Source organism: Leptinotarsa decemlineata, unplaced genomic scaffold (assembly GCF_025532065.1).
Source record: "Leptinotarsa decemlineata unplaced genomic scaffold, Ldec_3_MD MMD2_tig00026352_RagTag_RagTag, whole genome shotgun sequence".
Lineage (NCBI taxonomy): Eukaryota > Metazoa > Arthropoda > Insecta > Coleoptera > Chrysomelidae > Leptinotarsa > Leptinotarsa decemlineata.
Window position 1 is genome coordinate 2,942 of NW_027412701.1, and position 17,059 is coordinate 20,000.

Here is a 17,059-nt window from a genome sequence, read left to right on the forward strand (position 1 = left end):
AAAAAACGGTTCTTTTCAGAACCACAAAATATTTATGAAAGAATTCTTACAATATCGTTTCGACGCTGAATGATAATTTATTTTTGCTAGGGCGCTAGGTCTCACTCGGTTGGGTTGCCTTGTTATCAGTACATTGTTACCTCCTTTCGTGAAACGCGCGATGATAATAAATAATTTTGCCACCTATATTTAGATGGTGCTTACCTACCTATCAACCTAAAAAGTTAACGTTCGTTACTGTTATACTAGTCATGTACTCTATTACTTATGTTATTTTTTAACGTGTTTTTTTTTATTTACGTGCTAATATGTTGTCTAAAAACGTTTATGATTAGCATTTCTGATTTCGACTATAACATTGACGATTTATATATTTCGGGTGGGGGTGGGTGTGTATTACTCCGTTATAGATAGAGCTCACAGTATCGTCGTTCGTTCGTTCGTTCGTTCGTGTTGTAGTATCGACCTTTTTATTGAAAGTATATTACGATGATTATATCTTATCGAATATAACATTAATAACGTTCGTTATTATTCGAATGCCGTTTTCATCGAACACTTTTATAGGGATAATTTTTGAAAATGTTGATGCTATTAGAAGCGTCGGTTCTTGGTTATAGTCGTGTATGAAGGTAGACACGAGGTCTCTTCGATGCCCCTATTCACTCGTGTATTTATCGAGTATTATCGGCTAATGTATCATGTTTCTATAGACAGTCGCGCCTATGATATTTATTCGAAGGTTCCTTCCAGATCATCGATTACGAGTATTTTCGGAAAGGAATTGTCTGGAGTTACGTCAAAATCATCAATACTTCATATTTCATTGTAATTTACTGTGAGTTGTCGAGGTTTAATATTAGCTTTTTCTTATCAGAAAATATTTTCGGAATACGTAGAATCTATCCACGTTATTGTGCTAGTCGAAGTCTAAATAGGAAACCGGCATTGATTTCGTAAAGAAGTTGATGCGAACATTTCGACAGCAGAATGGAAGCCGTCAATATCGTGTCTAACGAGAATGTCGAGCGTTCAGTCTCCCGTCCGCCTGTGCTTCGACCCAGAATATTTAAACAAACGGAGGAACACCATCAGGACTACATCAGTTCAGTTCGAGATCTCGTAGAGTGAACATCAACTGAAAGCGAAAGCTTGTACCTGTGAAGGACTACCTAAACTATACAAGTGTGAAGTGTCTGAGAAACACAAACAATAGTTCTTCTTAGAACTAAACGAGATTAACATCTTATGGAAAATAGTTCTTCTCAGAACTAAGAATTCGACAAACTAACCCACTTACTTTCAGGAATTTTACTCTAGAATTACAGAGAGACTAAAAATGGAAGCAGAGTGTAAAGCTTTAAGAGAGGACAACGCGAAACTCAGGGATACGCTAGACAGATTGGTAAGTCAAATAACAGACTTAAATAGGAAATTCGACCAGATACTGGCCGAAAACATGACGCTCAGAAAAAAACTTGAGGAAAAGAAAGAGCAAAACCAGACACAAAAGGGAAAAAACAGGAGAAGAAGCAGGAGGAACCCAAAGCCCCAGCCACGGGTAAAACCGAAAAAACAAACAAAGAGGAAAAGACCAAAAAACCCGAAGTCATCGAGAATGACAAGGAAACGGGAAGAGAAACCTCCCAGAAGAGGCAAAGGAAAACAGAGGAGACCACGGACACAGAGACGGAGGACGGTTTTGTAAAAACCGAGTCAAGAAAGGCCAGAAAAAGAACCGTGCGGCTAATTGCCGTAAACAAAAAACCAGAGGAAATGGAGACGGAGACAATGGCACCAACGGAAACGGAGATGCCAAAACAAAAACTCCCAGAAGTACCAGTATGGCCACAAATCCGGCCAAACCCGAATGCTGAGACACCGGAGGCACAACCGCAAACACAACCACCAGTCGACCCATCGAAACCGCCACCGATCGTATTACACGACAAAACAAAATGGACAGACGTGTCCAGGGAACTGAACAGGAGAAGATAAACTTCGCGAGAGCCAAGCTCACGAGCGAAGGCATAATCATATACACAGACGAGGAAGACAGTTGGCGGCGCTGCACCAAATACATGGAGGAAACCCGACTAGACTTCCACACCTACACGCTAAAAAGAGAAGTCCCACTACACGTGGTGATAAAAGGCATACCGGACAACATCGAGGCGGAAGATGTGGCAGCCGACCTCAGACGACAAGGGTACGAGGTCATAGAATGCCACAGAATGACCTCGAGGAAAACAAAACAGAGCCTCCCGCTCTTCCTGGTCAAGGTCCCCAAAGACCAGAACGCGATATACCAAATAAGAACATGCGTGGATCTAATAGTAAGGGCAGAACCGCAGAGAACAAACAGCCGAATCGTAGCGCAGTGCCACCGCTGCCAATACTTCGGCCACGCGCAGAGGTGCTGCCACGCCACAGCCAGATGCGTAAAATGCGGAGAAAACCACATTACAAGCGCATGCGAGAAGCCAAGAGAGACGCCAGCAAAGTGTGCCAACTGCCTGGAGGCGCACCCAGCCAGCTACCGGGGATGCAGAATGTTCCCCAAACCTAGGACAACACCACAACAACAACAGGGAGGGAAGAGGCCGCGACAAGCGGAGAACCAGCGGCCTCAAACCCAGCAGACAAGGACAACGCGAAGGGAAAACCACACCATGACTGACACGAATAGGATAATCTCTGTCCTAGGAAGTCTCAACTCAGAACAGCAAAAGATCGCGCAAGCGGTCTTAGCAGCACTAACACAAAACGAAAGACGTTAATGCCAGAACGAATTCCGGAAACCCTAAGGATAGGATCCTGGAACATCAACGGCCTGAGAAACAGGAAAAACGAGCTCCTGGAAATGCTGTCGCGGCTAGAAGTAGACGTCATGGCACTACAGGAAACAAAAATAAGGACTGAGATGAGATGTCGTATCCCAGGATACAATATATACAGGGCAGAAAGGCCAGGGGGACGCAATGCCGCAGGGGGCGCTGCGTTACTAGTGAAAACAGATTTAATACAGTACGAAGACAGGAAACCGGACATAGCAATCGGCGAAGCCATAGCAGTCAAAGTCAAAACAAGCCGATACGGCCAAATAAGAATAGCATCAGTGTATCTCCGCCCACAAACCAGAGAAACAAGACTAGAACGAACGGATATTGCAGAAATATTCCCAGACCACTCACCAACAGTAGCCATCGGCGACTTTAACGCCAAATCACGACAGTGGAACTGTATGTATGGAAACGCGAGAGGAAACATACTAATAAGACAATTAGAAGAATTTGAGGAGATAACAGTGGTGGCACCGCACATGCCAACACACTACCCACAAAGAGGCATAGAACAACTTGCCGACATCCTCGACATCGCACTAGTACAAAACATCGAAACAACGGAGATGGAAGTGCTAGACGAAGGGTCGTCAGACCACAACCCCGTCCTATTCTCAATAGGAAGAGGTGAAGTGGAAGTAGACAACCCAGTTAAGCGAGTAATAAACTGGAATAGATTCCAGCGCGCCATACACGATGCTATGGGAGACATGCCACGCATCGAAACAACAGAAGACCTGAGGAACGCTGTGGACCAACTACAGCAAGCAATAATCAGAACGGTGAACGAAAGCGCAAGGGAAGTCCCTGCCCCACGCTTCAACTTCCAAGACCACCTCCCACCAGAAACGACGGAACTGATTAGGATAAGAAGAAGACTGAAAAGGCGTTACCAGAGAACCAGAGCGCCTCTGGATAAAGCTTGCATGAACAGAGCCAACCGACTGCTAAGAGAAGAACTGAAAAACATCAGAGACAGACAGTGGACTACCCGTCTAGAAGAGTTAAACACCGAGGATAACTCTGCATGGAGAATGCAGAAGATACTAAGGAACGGACCTCGTCAGCCATGCCCGCGTATACGCGGGGACAACGGAATCGTCTACACTGACCTGGAGAAGGCGGAAGCTTTCGCGGACAACTTGGAGAGGCAGTGCAGAGAGAACAGAGTCCCTCTTACAGACGAAGTAGAAGAAACAGAACGACAGGTGGAAAGAACGGCGCGAAGAATAAAGAACCGACGAACGAACACCCAACCCCTGGCCGCGACATCTCCCGAGGAGGTGAAAGGCATCTTAAGACGCCTAATCACTCGGAAAGCCCCAGCCCGGACGGAATAACAAACCGGGCACTGAAAGTCCTGCCCCGAAAAGGCATAGCAGCCATCACAAACATCGTGAATGGCATACTGAGACTACAACATTTCCCGCGCCCGTTCAAGGAGGCAACGGTGATTCACATACCGAAGCCAGGAAAAAACCACCTGCTCCCACAAAACCACAGGCCAATCAGCTTACTTCCAGCCATCAGCAAAGTGGCGGAACGCGTTATCCTAAAAAGACTAGAGGAACAAACCAACGAACTGGGAGTCCTCCCGGACGAACAGTTCGGCTTCAGATCCGAACACTCCACCGAGCTACAAGTCCTAAGGGTCGTGGACTTTGCAACAGAGGGATTCAACCTCGGCAGAGGACGCAACACCGGAGCCATATTCCTAGACGTCGCCAAGGCGTTCGACAGAGTGTGGCATAACGGATTAATAGCAAAGATGAGCGACTTCGGCTACCCGGACACAATGGTAAGACTAATCGATTCCTTTTTAGAAAACAGAACGTTTCGCTGCAGAGTAGGAAAGGAACTCTCGACAACCCGACAACTAGAAGCAGGAGTCCCGCAAGGCGCGGTCCTTTCGCCACACCTCTTCTCTATATACACAGCAGACGTGCCCAGGCCAGAGAACGGCATTAATAAGCTGGCTCTCTATGCAGACGACACGGCCCTGCTGGCTAGATCCAACAGCGCAACTCACGTTACCAGGTACCTACAGCAACAAGTAGATAGACTAGAGAAATGGGCAAACCGATGGAAGATCGCAATTAACCCTGACAAGAGCCAGGCGATACTGTTCACCCGAAGGCGACGCATGCAACCGGAAGGACACGTCCTCTACAACGGACAAGAGATTCCCTGGAAGGAAAAGGCCAAATACCTGGGGTCACCCTGGACAAAAGACTGACGTTCCGGGCTCACGTAAGGGAGAGAATAGGGATGGCGAGATCAGCCAGACACAAGCTAAAGCCAATTATAGGCCCCAAATCCAACATGGGGCTGAAAGTTAAGCTGCTAATGATCAGAACAATAATCCTCCCAATGATACTGTACGCCAGCGCAGCATGGGGACACTGCGCGCAGACATACAGAAACAACATACAAACGTTTTTGAACGCGTGCATAAGGGCCGCTCTAAACGCACCCAGATACATGCCCAACAGATATATCAACAGGGACTTGGACCAGGACCCCCATTACGTGGACACATACCTGAGGAAACACGCAGAAAGCGTGTTTGAAAGACTCAGAGTGCACGACAACCCGCGTTTCGAGACCTGCACGAAGCGTTGAACATGGACGACCCCAGGTTCAGAGAACGGGACAAATACAGAAGACCTATAGACCAAAACAGCAGACCTCCCCCGCGAGTCGCCGTCAGGCGGCTCCGGTAAGTATAATATTCCAGTGTATATTAACACATATTCTCTTTCAGCAAAACCGCGAGTCAATTTCAAAACCACATTTCTCAGCTTCACTGGGAAAAAGCCCGATTATCACAACTCTGGCCACCGTTAGCTTTGGGGGCCCCCATGCAAAAATTCAGTCAGGAATACCGCGACAAACAAGAGCCAAAAATTCAAAACGCGAATAGATAGGGAAATAAAAGCACCTAAAGGCTGGTTTCCAACCAAAAGAGGTTAGATATCAATCTTGCTGAAGTGCCAGCAGCTGGATTGAGGACCGTTTCCTTAAGAAACGGGGGTGGAAGGAAAGGGTCGCCAGGTCCAAACCTGCGGAAGCATTTCCGTAAGGAGGGAGCTTGCGACCTGGGCACACAACCCGGGAGGGGCATGGGGGGAGGACTACATCATTCTCTCTAGACGCCTAACGAGTGTAGCATCTATCTTCCGAGAATATATTGTCAGTTGTTTTTTTACTATGGCAGACATAGAAAATCAGAATTCTTCGGCTTCGGCTAATTCATCTTCGTCGCCGCAGGCACAGTCTACTGCGAAGAAAGAAAAGAAAGTTAAAAATCCAAGAAGTAAACCTTCTCACCCACCTACGTCGGAAATGGTTAATAACGCTATTAAAGGATTGAAGGAACGGGGTGGTTCCTCTTTACAAGCCATAAAAAAATATATTGCGGCGAATTATAAGGCTGACGCAGAAAAAGTGGCACCTTTCATCAAGAAATATCTTAAATCTGCGGTTGCTTCCGGATCATTAGTACAAACTAAAGGAAAAGGTGCATCGGGGTCGTTCAAATTGGCATCGGCATCTTCTGGTTCGGCAAAACCGTCGGCTACCGAAAAGAAAACGTCCGGTACGGCCGGTGCGAAGGCCAAAAAAACTCCCGTTAAACGCGTAGCTGGTGAAAAAGCTAAAACCGGCAAGAAGGCTGCTGCATCACCGAAAGGTAAGAAAGCCTCTCCGGAAAAGAAAGCGGCTGCCGCAGCCAAGCCTAAAAAGGTAACTGCCGAGGATAAAAAGACCGTCGCTTCTAAGGTTTCGTCCGCGACTTCTGCTAGTAAAACCAAGTCTCCTTCGAAAGCAAAGAAAACTAACAAAGGACCAACAAAAAAGCCGAAAGCACCCAAACCGAAAACCGCGAAAGCGACCCCTGCATCGGCATCTTCTCCGAAAGCCAAAAAAGCTGCCTCTCCAAAAAAGAAGAAGTAAATTCTTCTATCAGTTGACTTCTCTCTCCGGCGACGAAGTCTAAGAAAACAAATGGCCCTTTTCAGGGCCACAATTTTTTTTACAAGAATTCGTATATAATTCAACTGTCCAACAAATATATAAATAAATAGTCAGAACTACCTACCTAGCCTATCCCTATAAACAGAAAAAAAATAGATAAATAATATTTCTTCCGCCGCCGCCGCCGACTATCGAATTGATATGAATCGAATAATTTCGTAAAAGAGTAAAAATTAAAAAATATTGCTCTGTCTTTCTATTTCATTGAAATATGTCTTGTGAACAGTTGACTTATTTTCTGATATTGGGATCGTTTCAGGAAAATGAGTCAAAATCATTTCGAGATTTCCAAACTAAGGGTGTTCCATTTGAGAAATCACTGATTTTTATATCTTCAGAATTACTCATCGACTCCAAATACCTCGTTCATCATTTTGGAAATGTTACTCCTCCTACAAGACGACGAACGATGAATATGATGTAATGATTATGATGCTATGACTATGAGACTTGTTTTCAATTTTATAGGAAATGGCTCGAGAACCGAATAATACCTACTTTTTCTGTATAAACGATCGAATATCTCGAGAACGATTCATTTTTGGTATAGGGTATATTACAAAAAGTCACTCGAGATTTATGCCAGGTATTCAAAAATATGAATCAGAGGAAATTTACGAAAAGATGGTGATGTTATGAGCGATCTTTCATTCAGTGATCGCTTGTTTTTCGTTATTTATCTCAGCCGTTTCTAAAAATGATCTTTTCGAAAGATTCGTTTCGGAAAGTAAAAAATTTCAGTATTATAATCCATATTTGGATCATACTGAACATGTTCTGCAAACACCCGTGATTTAATATTTACGTGATGCGAGTTATTGAAAATATCATACATTCATTCATTCATTCATTCATATCTATCGATAAACGAATTCTTTCATCAATTGCATTTTGTGGTTCTGAAAAGAACCTTTTTTTTGTATATATTTTCAATATATATTGGGATATATATATAAAAATTAAGCTCGTTCTCCGCGTATTCTCCTTGCTAACTGAATGTCTTTGGGCATAATGGTAACGCGCTTGGCGTGAATGGCGCACAAATTCGTATCTTCGAAGAGTCCTACCAAATACGCCTCGCTAGCTTCTTGCAAAGCCATGACGGCTGAACTTTGGAATCGTAAATCGGTTTTGAAATCTTGAGCGATTTCTCGAACTAAACGTTGAAAGGGTAATTTCCTAATCAACAATTCAGTACTCTTCTGATAACGTCGAATTTCTCGGAGAGCAACAGTACCGGGTCTGTAACGATGAGGTTTTTTAACACCTCCCGTAGCCGGTGCACTTTTGCGAGCTGCTTTAGTAGCTAATTGTTTTCTCGGAGCTTTACCTCCAGTCGATTTACGAGCGGTCTGCTTGGTACGAGCCATTTTCAAAACCTATTGCGAATTGTAACGAACGAAATGTATACCGAACGATAGACGGACAACATATGAACTGAGTCGGCTTATACACGCCAACTATTATATACCATCTAGACGAGACGCCATTGGTCCGATTTCCAGTTGTGGGCGGAGTCATGAAATTTAACAAAACCCGACCGAGTTCGGTGTAGAACTTTAGTCGAAGTCTGTCGTTAGTATCACTAACAGTATTTCATTCGTATCGTGCAGTATATAATTTATTCTTAACATTCGAAATGACTGGTCGTGGCAAGGGAGGTAAAGGTTTAGGAAAAGGAGGAGCGAAACGTCATCGTAAAGTATTGCGTGATAATATCCAAGGAATAACGAAACCTGCCATTAGAAGATTAGCCCGTCGAGGTGGTGTTAAACGTATTTCGGGTTTGATATACGAAGAAACTCGTGGAGTACTCAAAGTATTTCTCGAAAATGTTATCAGAGATGCCGTAACATATACCGAACATGCGAAACGCAAAACCGTCACAGCCATGGATGTTGTATACGCCCTGAAAAGGCAAGGTCGAACCTTGTACGGATTTGGCGGTTGAATTTAATGCCTCCCCCTGTATTGTCCTTACCGTTTCCATAAAAAAAAGGTTCTTTTCAGAACCACAAAAGCTTATGAAATGAATTCGTGTGTATTTTTTATATTTTTGAAGTAAGTCTCAGGTCAAGAAAGTAATACAAATCATGAAATTATGAAACAACAAAATTTAATTGACGCTCCGGAGGGGCGACTTCATTGATGATTCCAGTGGCGCATTTGCTTTTTCAGCTGCAGGAAAACCCGGAAAAACCTGCAGCAGCAGCAAGCACCACATCATGTGAACATCTTGATCTACTAATGTCTTCTCTTTTATAAAACAAAATGTAGGGTATCTCCAGAGACTACAGTAAATTTAGAACATCGCCAGAACACTTAGTGACACGACTATCGTCAAACTTAATCGACCTCTGCCCTCCGGTAGCAAGCAGAATATCGGAAGCGTGAAATAAAAATTTGAATTGGAAATTTTGGCGAAATAACCCGAACGGAAAGTGTAGTGAAAATATAAAAGATAACGGAAAGTGTAGTGAAAATATAAAAGATAACGGAAAGTGTAGTGAACGTTTACCTCTGCCTTCCGCGAACAAGCAGAATATCGGAAGCGTGAAATAAAAATTTGAAATGGAAATTTTGGCGAAATAACCCGAACGGAAAGTGTAGTGAAAATATAAAAGAAAACGGAAAGTGTAGTGAAAATTTAAAAGTAGCGGAAAGTGTAGTGAAAACATAAATATAACGGAAAGTGTAATGAAAGTTTACCTCTGCCTTCTGGGAGCGAGCAGAATTTCGGAAGCGTGAAGAAAATATTGCAGATGGAAACTTTGGCGAAAATAATCGTGAACGGAAAGTGTGGTGAAAATATAAAAGATAACGGAAAGTGTAGTGAAAATATAAAAGATAACGGAAAGTGTAGTGAAAACATAAATATAACGGAAAGTGTAATGAAAGTTTACCTCTGCCTTCTGGGAGCGAGCAGAATTTCGGAAGCGTGAAGAAAATATTTCAGATGGAAACTTTGGCGAAAATAATCGTGAACGGAAAGTGTGGTGAAAATATAAAAGTATCGGAAAGTGTAGTGAAACATAAATATAACGGAAAGTGTAATGAAAGTTTACCTCTGCCTTCTGGGAGCAGCAGAATTTCGGAAGCGTGAAGAAAATATTTCAGATGGAAATTTTGGCGAAAATAATCATGAACGGAAAGTGTGGTGAAAATATAAAAGATAACGGAAAGTGTAGTGAAAACATAAATATAACGGAAAGTGTAATGAAAGTTTACCTCTGCCTTCTGGGAGCAGCAGAATTTCGGAAGCGTGAAGAAAACATTTCAGATGGAAATTTTGGCGAAAATAAATCATGAACGGAAAGTGTGGTGAAAATATAAAAGTATCGGAAAGTGTAGTGAAAACATAAATATAACGGAAAGTGTAATGAAAGTTTACCTCTGCCTTCTGGGAGCGAGCAGAATTTCGGAAGCGTGAAGAAAATATTGCAGATGGAAACTTTGGCGAAAATAATCGTGAACGGAAAGTGTGGTGAAAATATAAAAGTATCGGAAAGTGTAGTGAAAACATAAATATAACGGAAAGTGTAATGAAAGTTTACCTCTGCCTTCTGGGTGCGAGCAGAATTTCGGAAGCGTGAAGAAAAAATTTCAGACGGAAATTTTGGCGAAAATAATCATGAACGGAAAGTGTGGTGAAAATAACGGAAAGTGTGGTGAAAATATCGGAAAGTATAGTGAAATTTTCGCCAAAATTTCTCTTTGAAAATTTTTTATCACGCTTCCGAAATTCTGTTTGCTCCCATTAATTCAAGTATCGTCTCACCGTCTCAACTTATATGTTGTAACGGCGAGAAAGCGGTATGGGCCTTACACAAATTTTCACTACACTTTCCGATAAACATTGTAATCGAGACGTCCTGTTGTCAGAACGTTATCCTATAATATTTTAATATATCGATCGATATGCGTATTCATGTCTGATACAATATCATATCGACGGATATAAATTATATTGACTAGGACTATACGAAAAGTGGAAAAAACCGAAAGTCGCGTAGGGTCCCGTCAGCGTTAACGGAAAACGGGCGATGTGCTCGAAACGCCGCTATAGGGGATAGGTACGTTTCGAAACGGATCGAAAACGCTTCCTCTATAGTATCGGCAGACGCTTGCTCGAGCGCTGTCGGTACCGTGGTCACCGATAACCAAATCACACGATATTCGTTTTTTCTGCTGAATAATAACATTAATTCGATATCGTGTCGAGTGCGGGCTTCGCCCACGGTGGTGTGGATAGTTCGTAGTAGTATATCTTCTGCTTCTACCCAACCGAAACCGTCAGACACTGCGAGATCGCGGATTTAGCGAGCGTTTCTACGTAAGCGGTCCCTATGCGATCAACCAAAAAATAACAAAAATTTTGTTATTACACAAAATATGCGACAGCTCTCCTCTGTCCGAGCGAGAATAAATATAATTTCGGAACGAATCTTTCGAGAACACCGAGTCGCTTTCAATCTAGCGAAGGTCGAGAGAATGTTCGAAGTTTTGTGCCGGTCGACGTATATATCGTCTATTATATATTGTATTTCGAAAAATTACCATACGTACGTGTACGCCGGTGGTTTGTGTAACATTATCATCAGGTCGAGTACGACGAGCGTGTGTTGTAATATTTCTTCTTGAGCAATGTTATAGTTCGATTTGTTGTCGGTCCGGTTTTATTTGAATGAAATAATGCAGAGACACATAGAGATATATAACAACTTTTTCGTTGAGCGTGGCGTTTCGAAAATTTATATTTCGTATAACGCACACACACAACACGCACGAAAAGAGAATATAGATCTGTTTCCGTATTTATTATTATTTAAATATTATGGAGACTGAACTAGTTCTACGATAGAACGTCAGCTCCCTGGTTGATCCTGCCAGTAGTCATATGCTTGTCTCAAAGATTAAGCCATGCATGTCTCAGTACAAGCCAAATTAAGGTGAAACCGCGAAAGGCTCATTAAATCAGTTATGGTTCCTTAGATCGTACCCACATTTACTTGGATAACTGTGGTAATTCTAGAGCTAATACATGCAAACAGAGTTCCGACCGGAGACGGAAGGAGCGCTTTTATTAGATCAAAACCAATCGGTGGCGGGTTCGCTCGTCATCGTACACCTTGGTGACTCTGAATAACTTTATGCTGATCGCACGGTCTCGCACCGGCGACGCATCTTTCAAATGTCTGCCTTATCAACTGTCGATGGTAGGTTCTGCGCCTACCATGGTTGTAACGGGTAACGGGGAATCAGGGTTCGATTCCGGAGAGGGAGCCTGAGAAACGGCTACCACATCCAAGGAAGGCAGCAGGCGCGCAAATTACCCACTCCCGGCACGGGGAGGTAGTGACGAAAAATAACGATACGGGACTCATCCGAGGCCCCGTAATCGGAATGAGTACACTCTAAACCCTTTAACGAGGATCAATTGGAGGGCAAGTCTGGTGCCAGCAGCCGCGGTAATTCCAGCTCCAATAGCGTATATTAAAGTTGTTGCGGTTAAAAAGCTCGTAGTCGAATCTGTGTCCCGCGCCTTCGGTTCATCGTCCGCGGTGTTAACTGGTGTGCCGCGGGACGTCCTGCCGGGGCTTAGCTCGCAAGGGCGGCCCAACTCAATCCCGCCGCGGTGCTCTTCATTGAGTGTCGAGGTGGGCCGGCACGTTTACTTTGAACAAATTAGAGTGCTTAAAGCAGGCTAAAACTTCGCCTGAATACTGTGTGCATGGAATAATGGAATAGGACCTCGGTTCTATTTTGTTGGTTTTCGGAACCCCGAGGTAATGATTAATAGGAACGGATGGGGGCATTCGTATTGCGACGTTAGAGGTGAAATTCTTGGATCGTCGCAAGACGGACAGAAGCGAAAGCATTTGCCAAAAACGCTTTCATTGATCAAGAACGAAAGTTAGAGGTTCGAAGGCGATCAGATACCGCCCTAGTTCTAACCATAAACGATGCCAGCTAGCGATCCGCCGACGTTCCTCCGATGACTCGGCGGGCAGCTTCCGGAAACCAAAGCTTTTGGGTTCCGGGGAAGTATGGTTGCAAAGCTGAAACTTAAAGGAATTGACGAAGGGCACCACCAGAGTGGAGCCTGCGGCTTAATTTGACTCAACACGGGAAACCTCACCAGGCCCGACACACCGAAGGATTGACAGATTGAGAGCTCTTTCTTGATTCGGTGGGTGGTGGTGCATGGCCGTTCTTAGTTGGTGGAGCGATTTGTCTGGTTAATTCCGATAACGAACGAGACTCTGGCCTACTAACTAGGCGTTTTCCGACATCCTAAAGGCCCGCCGATGGGGCTTCGGCCTTTATCGTGCGCGGTTTTTACTGTCGGCGTATAAACAATTCTTCTTAGAGGGACAGGCGGCGTCTAGCCGCACGAGATTGAGCAATAACAGGTCTGTGATGCCCTTAGATGTTCTGGGCCGCACGCGCGCTACACTGAAGGAATCAGCGTGTCCTCCCTGGCCGAGCGGCCCGGGTAACCCGTTGAACCTCCTTCGTGCTAGGGATTGGGGCTTGCAATTGTTCCCCATGAACGAGGAATTCCAGTAAGCGCGAGTCATAAGCTCGCGTTGATTACGTCCCTGCCCTTTGTACACACCGCCCGTCGCTACTACCGATTGAATGATTTAGTGAGGTCTTCGGACTGAGCGCGATGGCGTTTCGGCGTCTTCGATGTTTCGGAAAGATGACCAAACTTGATCATTTAGAGGAAGTAAAAGTCGTAACAAGGTTTCCGTAGGTGAACCTGCGGAAGGATCATTACAGTGATATTGTCTATATACGACATGTCTGATCAAATAATATAATCGCGAAGCGAGAAAAGAGTTAAATCTCTCCTTTTTCCTTCTACGATATTCGAACTAATTTGTCGCTTTATGTTTTCGTTTCGATAGAAAAGAAAATGAGCGACGGTGGACTACGTTTTCGAATGACGGTGAAATTGACGACGACGACGACGACGTTGTTGTCTGTCGTCATCATCCTTTCGATTAGTAGTAGTCCTCTTCTCGAACTATACAAATTCGTCTTAGAGGTTTTTCAATTAGGCGTGTAATTTTCTTTACCGAGAATTATAATATATGACGTTGTGCGTATTGTTGTGTTGCCGCGTCGTTGTCGTCGATTATGGCGCTAATGTTGTTCGTCGATCGTGTTGTGAAGCGTACGCTCTTTTGTCGAACGCGAACGCGATATACGACGATACATTTCGCCGTCGATGACGATGATGCCGACGACGCCGCCTTCGCCGGGTACCTAGGAGTGTGTGACTGTTAAAAAACCGCTCCGTAGGAAATTATGTTTAATCGCGGTCGAAACGTGAAAGTTTCGTTTCGTACGAATTTTTACGTTACCGGATTACACAACGAGATTTCCGATGGTTGTGAAAGATATTCGCCCGGCCGTGTCAGTTAGAACGCATGGTAAATGAAATACTACGCGCGTCCTCTACACGACGAATATAAAAATTGAGTCGTGCGCGATTTCGGTACACGATGCCTCGTCTGAATATGTGGTGCCGTACGAATACGAAATCGTCGAGCGCTTCTCTTTTTTTATTTTTTTTAACAAGTATATATATATATTATGTACGTTGTTGCATTGGTATATCATCAACGCTTGCCGAATCGAGACGTCGAACTCTTGAAATTATATTTTTTGAGTACGTCTAAATAAAAGATTACCCTGAACGGTGAATCACTTGGCTCGTGGGTCGATGAAGAACGCAGCTAATTGCGCGTCAACTTGTGAACTGCAGGACACATGAACATCGACATTTCGAACGCACATTGCGGTCCTCGGATACTGTTCCTGGACCACTCCTGCTGAGGGTCGTATCAATTTCAAAGACTGCTCGGTTTTTCAAAATTGATATTTTGTAAAAACGTCGGAGCGTGTTGGATGATTGACGTGTTGTTGTTGTAGTTGTTTGTCGTCTATCGAGTCGTCTCGTTATTATAATCGTTATCTAAGTATTTTATCGCCTTCGCGGCGATGACACTTGGTAACAAAAATAAATACACGTTGACGACGACGACGACGACGCGACGACGACAAAGACGCGGCATCTTAAAGTGCGAAAGCGACGAATCGTTTTTTCTCATCGCAAGATGAGAGAAACGTTACGTAGTTTGTACACAACGAAATCGTATCGAGTCTCCGTTGTTGGGAAAGCGGCTGCCACGGCAATATACAGGTTCACGCTTGTAGTGTGTGTGTGTATGCTCTCGTTACGCACGATCGTCGTGTCCGAGAATCTTTGATGAATCGAAGACGACGTCTGATCGTGTCGAGCAGCGTACGTACACACGCACCACATTATTACAGGACGTCGAGAACTTTTTTGTCCGTTTCGGTAGTTCTCTCTCGAAATAACGACGGACGAGACTACGTACGTCGACTCGTTGCTGTTGAATAAACTGAAAAATTATTTTATCGACCTCAGAGCAGGTGAGACTACCCGCTGAATTTAAGCATATTACTAAGCGGAGGAAAAGAAACTAACTAGGATTCCCTCAGTAGCTGCGAGCGAACAGGGATAAGCCCAGCACCGAATCCCGCGGGTTAACCGCCGGGAAATGTGGTGTTAGGGAGGATCCGTTTATCCCGGAGTCGTACGGCGCGTCCAAGTCCTTCTTGAACGGGGCCACAGCCCATAGAGGGTGCCAGGCCCGTAGCGACCGCCGTCAATTTCGGGAGGATCTCTCCTCAGAGTCGGGTTGCTTGAGAGTGCAGCCCTAAGTGGGTGGTAAACTCCATCTAAGGCTAAATATGACCACGAGACCGATAGCGAACAAGTACCGTGAGGGAAAGTTGAAAAGCACTTTGAAGAGAGAGTTCAAGAGTACGTGAAACCGTTCAGGGGTAAACCTGAGAAACCCGAAAGGTCGAAGGAGGAAATTCATCGCGTTTCGATCGTCGGCGTTTGACGGGTTTCGTGACGGACGGCGTTCGCGTCGTTCGCTCAGCTCGTTTTTCGAACCGATATCGAACGCGTGCACTTTTCCTCTTGTAGGACGTTGCGATCCGTTGGGTGTCGGTCTAAGGTCCGGGGTGGAGCCCACGTGAATTTTTCGCGTGGACCCTCGGTATCCCGCCGACTCGCTCGACGGTATAACGATGGCGCGGGGCCGCTACTTTATAATTAGCGTTCGGCTCGTGGCAAGCGCGTCCGGTGTTTGACGGCGATCGGACCTAGCGCCGATCCTGTCCCCGGGCGACTGTTGGCTACGATGTTCTCGAACAGACCTCGTTGAAACGCCGATCTGCAACGCTATAGCTTTGGGTACTTTCAGGACCCGTCTTGAAACACGGACCAAGGAGTCTAGCATGTGCGCGAGTCATTGGGACATAACTAAACCTAAAGGCGCAATGAAAGTAAAGGTCTACCTTGCGTAGACCGAGGGAAGATGAGCGGTTCGCCCTCAAAGTGGCCGCTCCGCATTCCCGGCGTCTCGTTCTCATTGCGAGAAGAGGCGCACCAAGAGCGTACACGCTGGGACCCGAAAGATGGTGAACTATGCCTGGTCAGGACGAAGTCAGGGGAAACCCTGATGGAGGTCCGTAGCGATTCTGACGTGCAAATCGATCGTCGGAACTGGGTATAGGGGCGAAAGACTAATCGAACCATCTAGTAGCTGGTTCCCTCCGAAGTTTCCCTCAGGATAGCTGGCGCTCGTCGCGTACGAGTTTCATCCGGTAAAGCGAATGATTAGAGGTATTGGGATCGAAACGATCTCAACCTATTCTCAAACTTTAAATGGGTGAGATCTCCGGCTTGCTCGAACTCTTATGAAGCCGCGAGACTCGAATCAGAGTGCCAAGTGGGCCATTTTTGGTAAGCAGAACTGGCGCTGTGGGATGAACCAAACGTCGAGTTAAAGCGCCTAAATCGACGCTTATGGGATACCATGAAAGGCGTTGGTAACTTAAGACAGCAGGACGGTGGCCATGGAAGTCGGAATCCGCCAAGGAGTGTGTAACAACTCACCTGCCGAAGTTACTAGCCCTGAAAATGGATGGCGCTGAAGCGTCGTGCTATACTCGACCGTCAGAGGCATGTGCGGTACTCTGCCCGATATCTTCCCGATTGAAGGCGACCATGAAGCCCTGACGAGTAGGAGGGTCGCGGCGGTGAGCGCAGAAGGGCTGGCCGTGAGGCC

At 45.1% G+C, this 17,059-nt stretch overlaps 2 protein-coding genes and 2 non-coding genes across 4 annotated transcripts; 3 read left to right on the plus strand and 1 right to left on the minus strand.

Annotated features, from left to right (window-relative positions):
* The first annotated feature begins 5,978 nt into the window (after window positions 1-5,978).
* On the plus strand, window positions 5,979-6,874 carry LOC141486282 (uncharacterized). Its single transcript, XM_074184011.1, has one exon. It carries the CDS (start codon window positions 6,054-6,056, stop codon window positions 6,795-6,797), a length of 744 nt encoding a protein of 247 aa, XP_074040112.1. The 5' UTR covers window positions 5,979-6,053; the 3' UTR covers window positions 6,798-6,874.
* A 963-nt stretch (window positions 6,875-7,837) lies between these two features.
* Window positions 7,838-8,248, minus strand: LOC141486285 (histone H3). Its single transcript, XM_074184013.1, has one exon. It carries the CDS (start codon window positions 8,246-8,248, stop codon window positions 7,838-7,840), a length of 411 nt encoding a protein of 136 aa, XP_074040114.1.
* Window positions 8,249-11,748: 3,500 nt separating this feature from the next.
* LOC141486301 (small subunit ribosomal RNA) lies at window positions 11,749-13,661 on the plus strand. Its single transcript, XR_012467754.1, has one exon. It is a non-coding gene; the product is annotated as a small subunit ribosomal RNA (ribosomal RNA).
* Window positions 13,662-14,578: 917 nt separating this feature from the next.
* Window positions 14,579-14,732, plus strand: LOC141486291 (5.8S ribosomal RNA). Its single transcript, XR_012467745.1, has one exon. It is a non-coding gene; the product is annotated as a 5.8S ribosomal RNA (ribosomal RNA).
* Window positions 14,733-17,059: the final 2,327 nt, after the last annotated feature.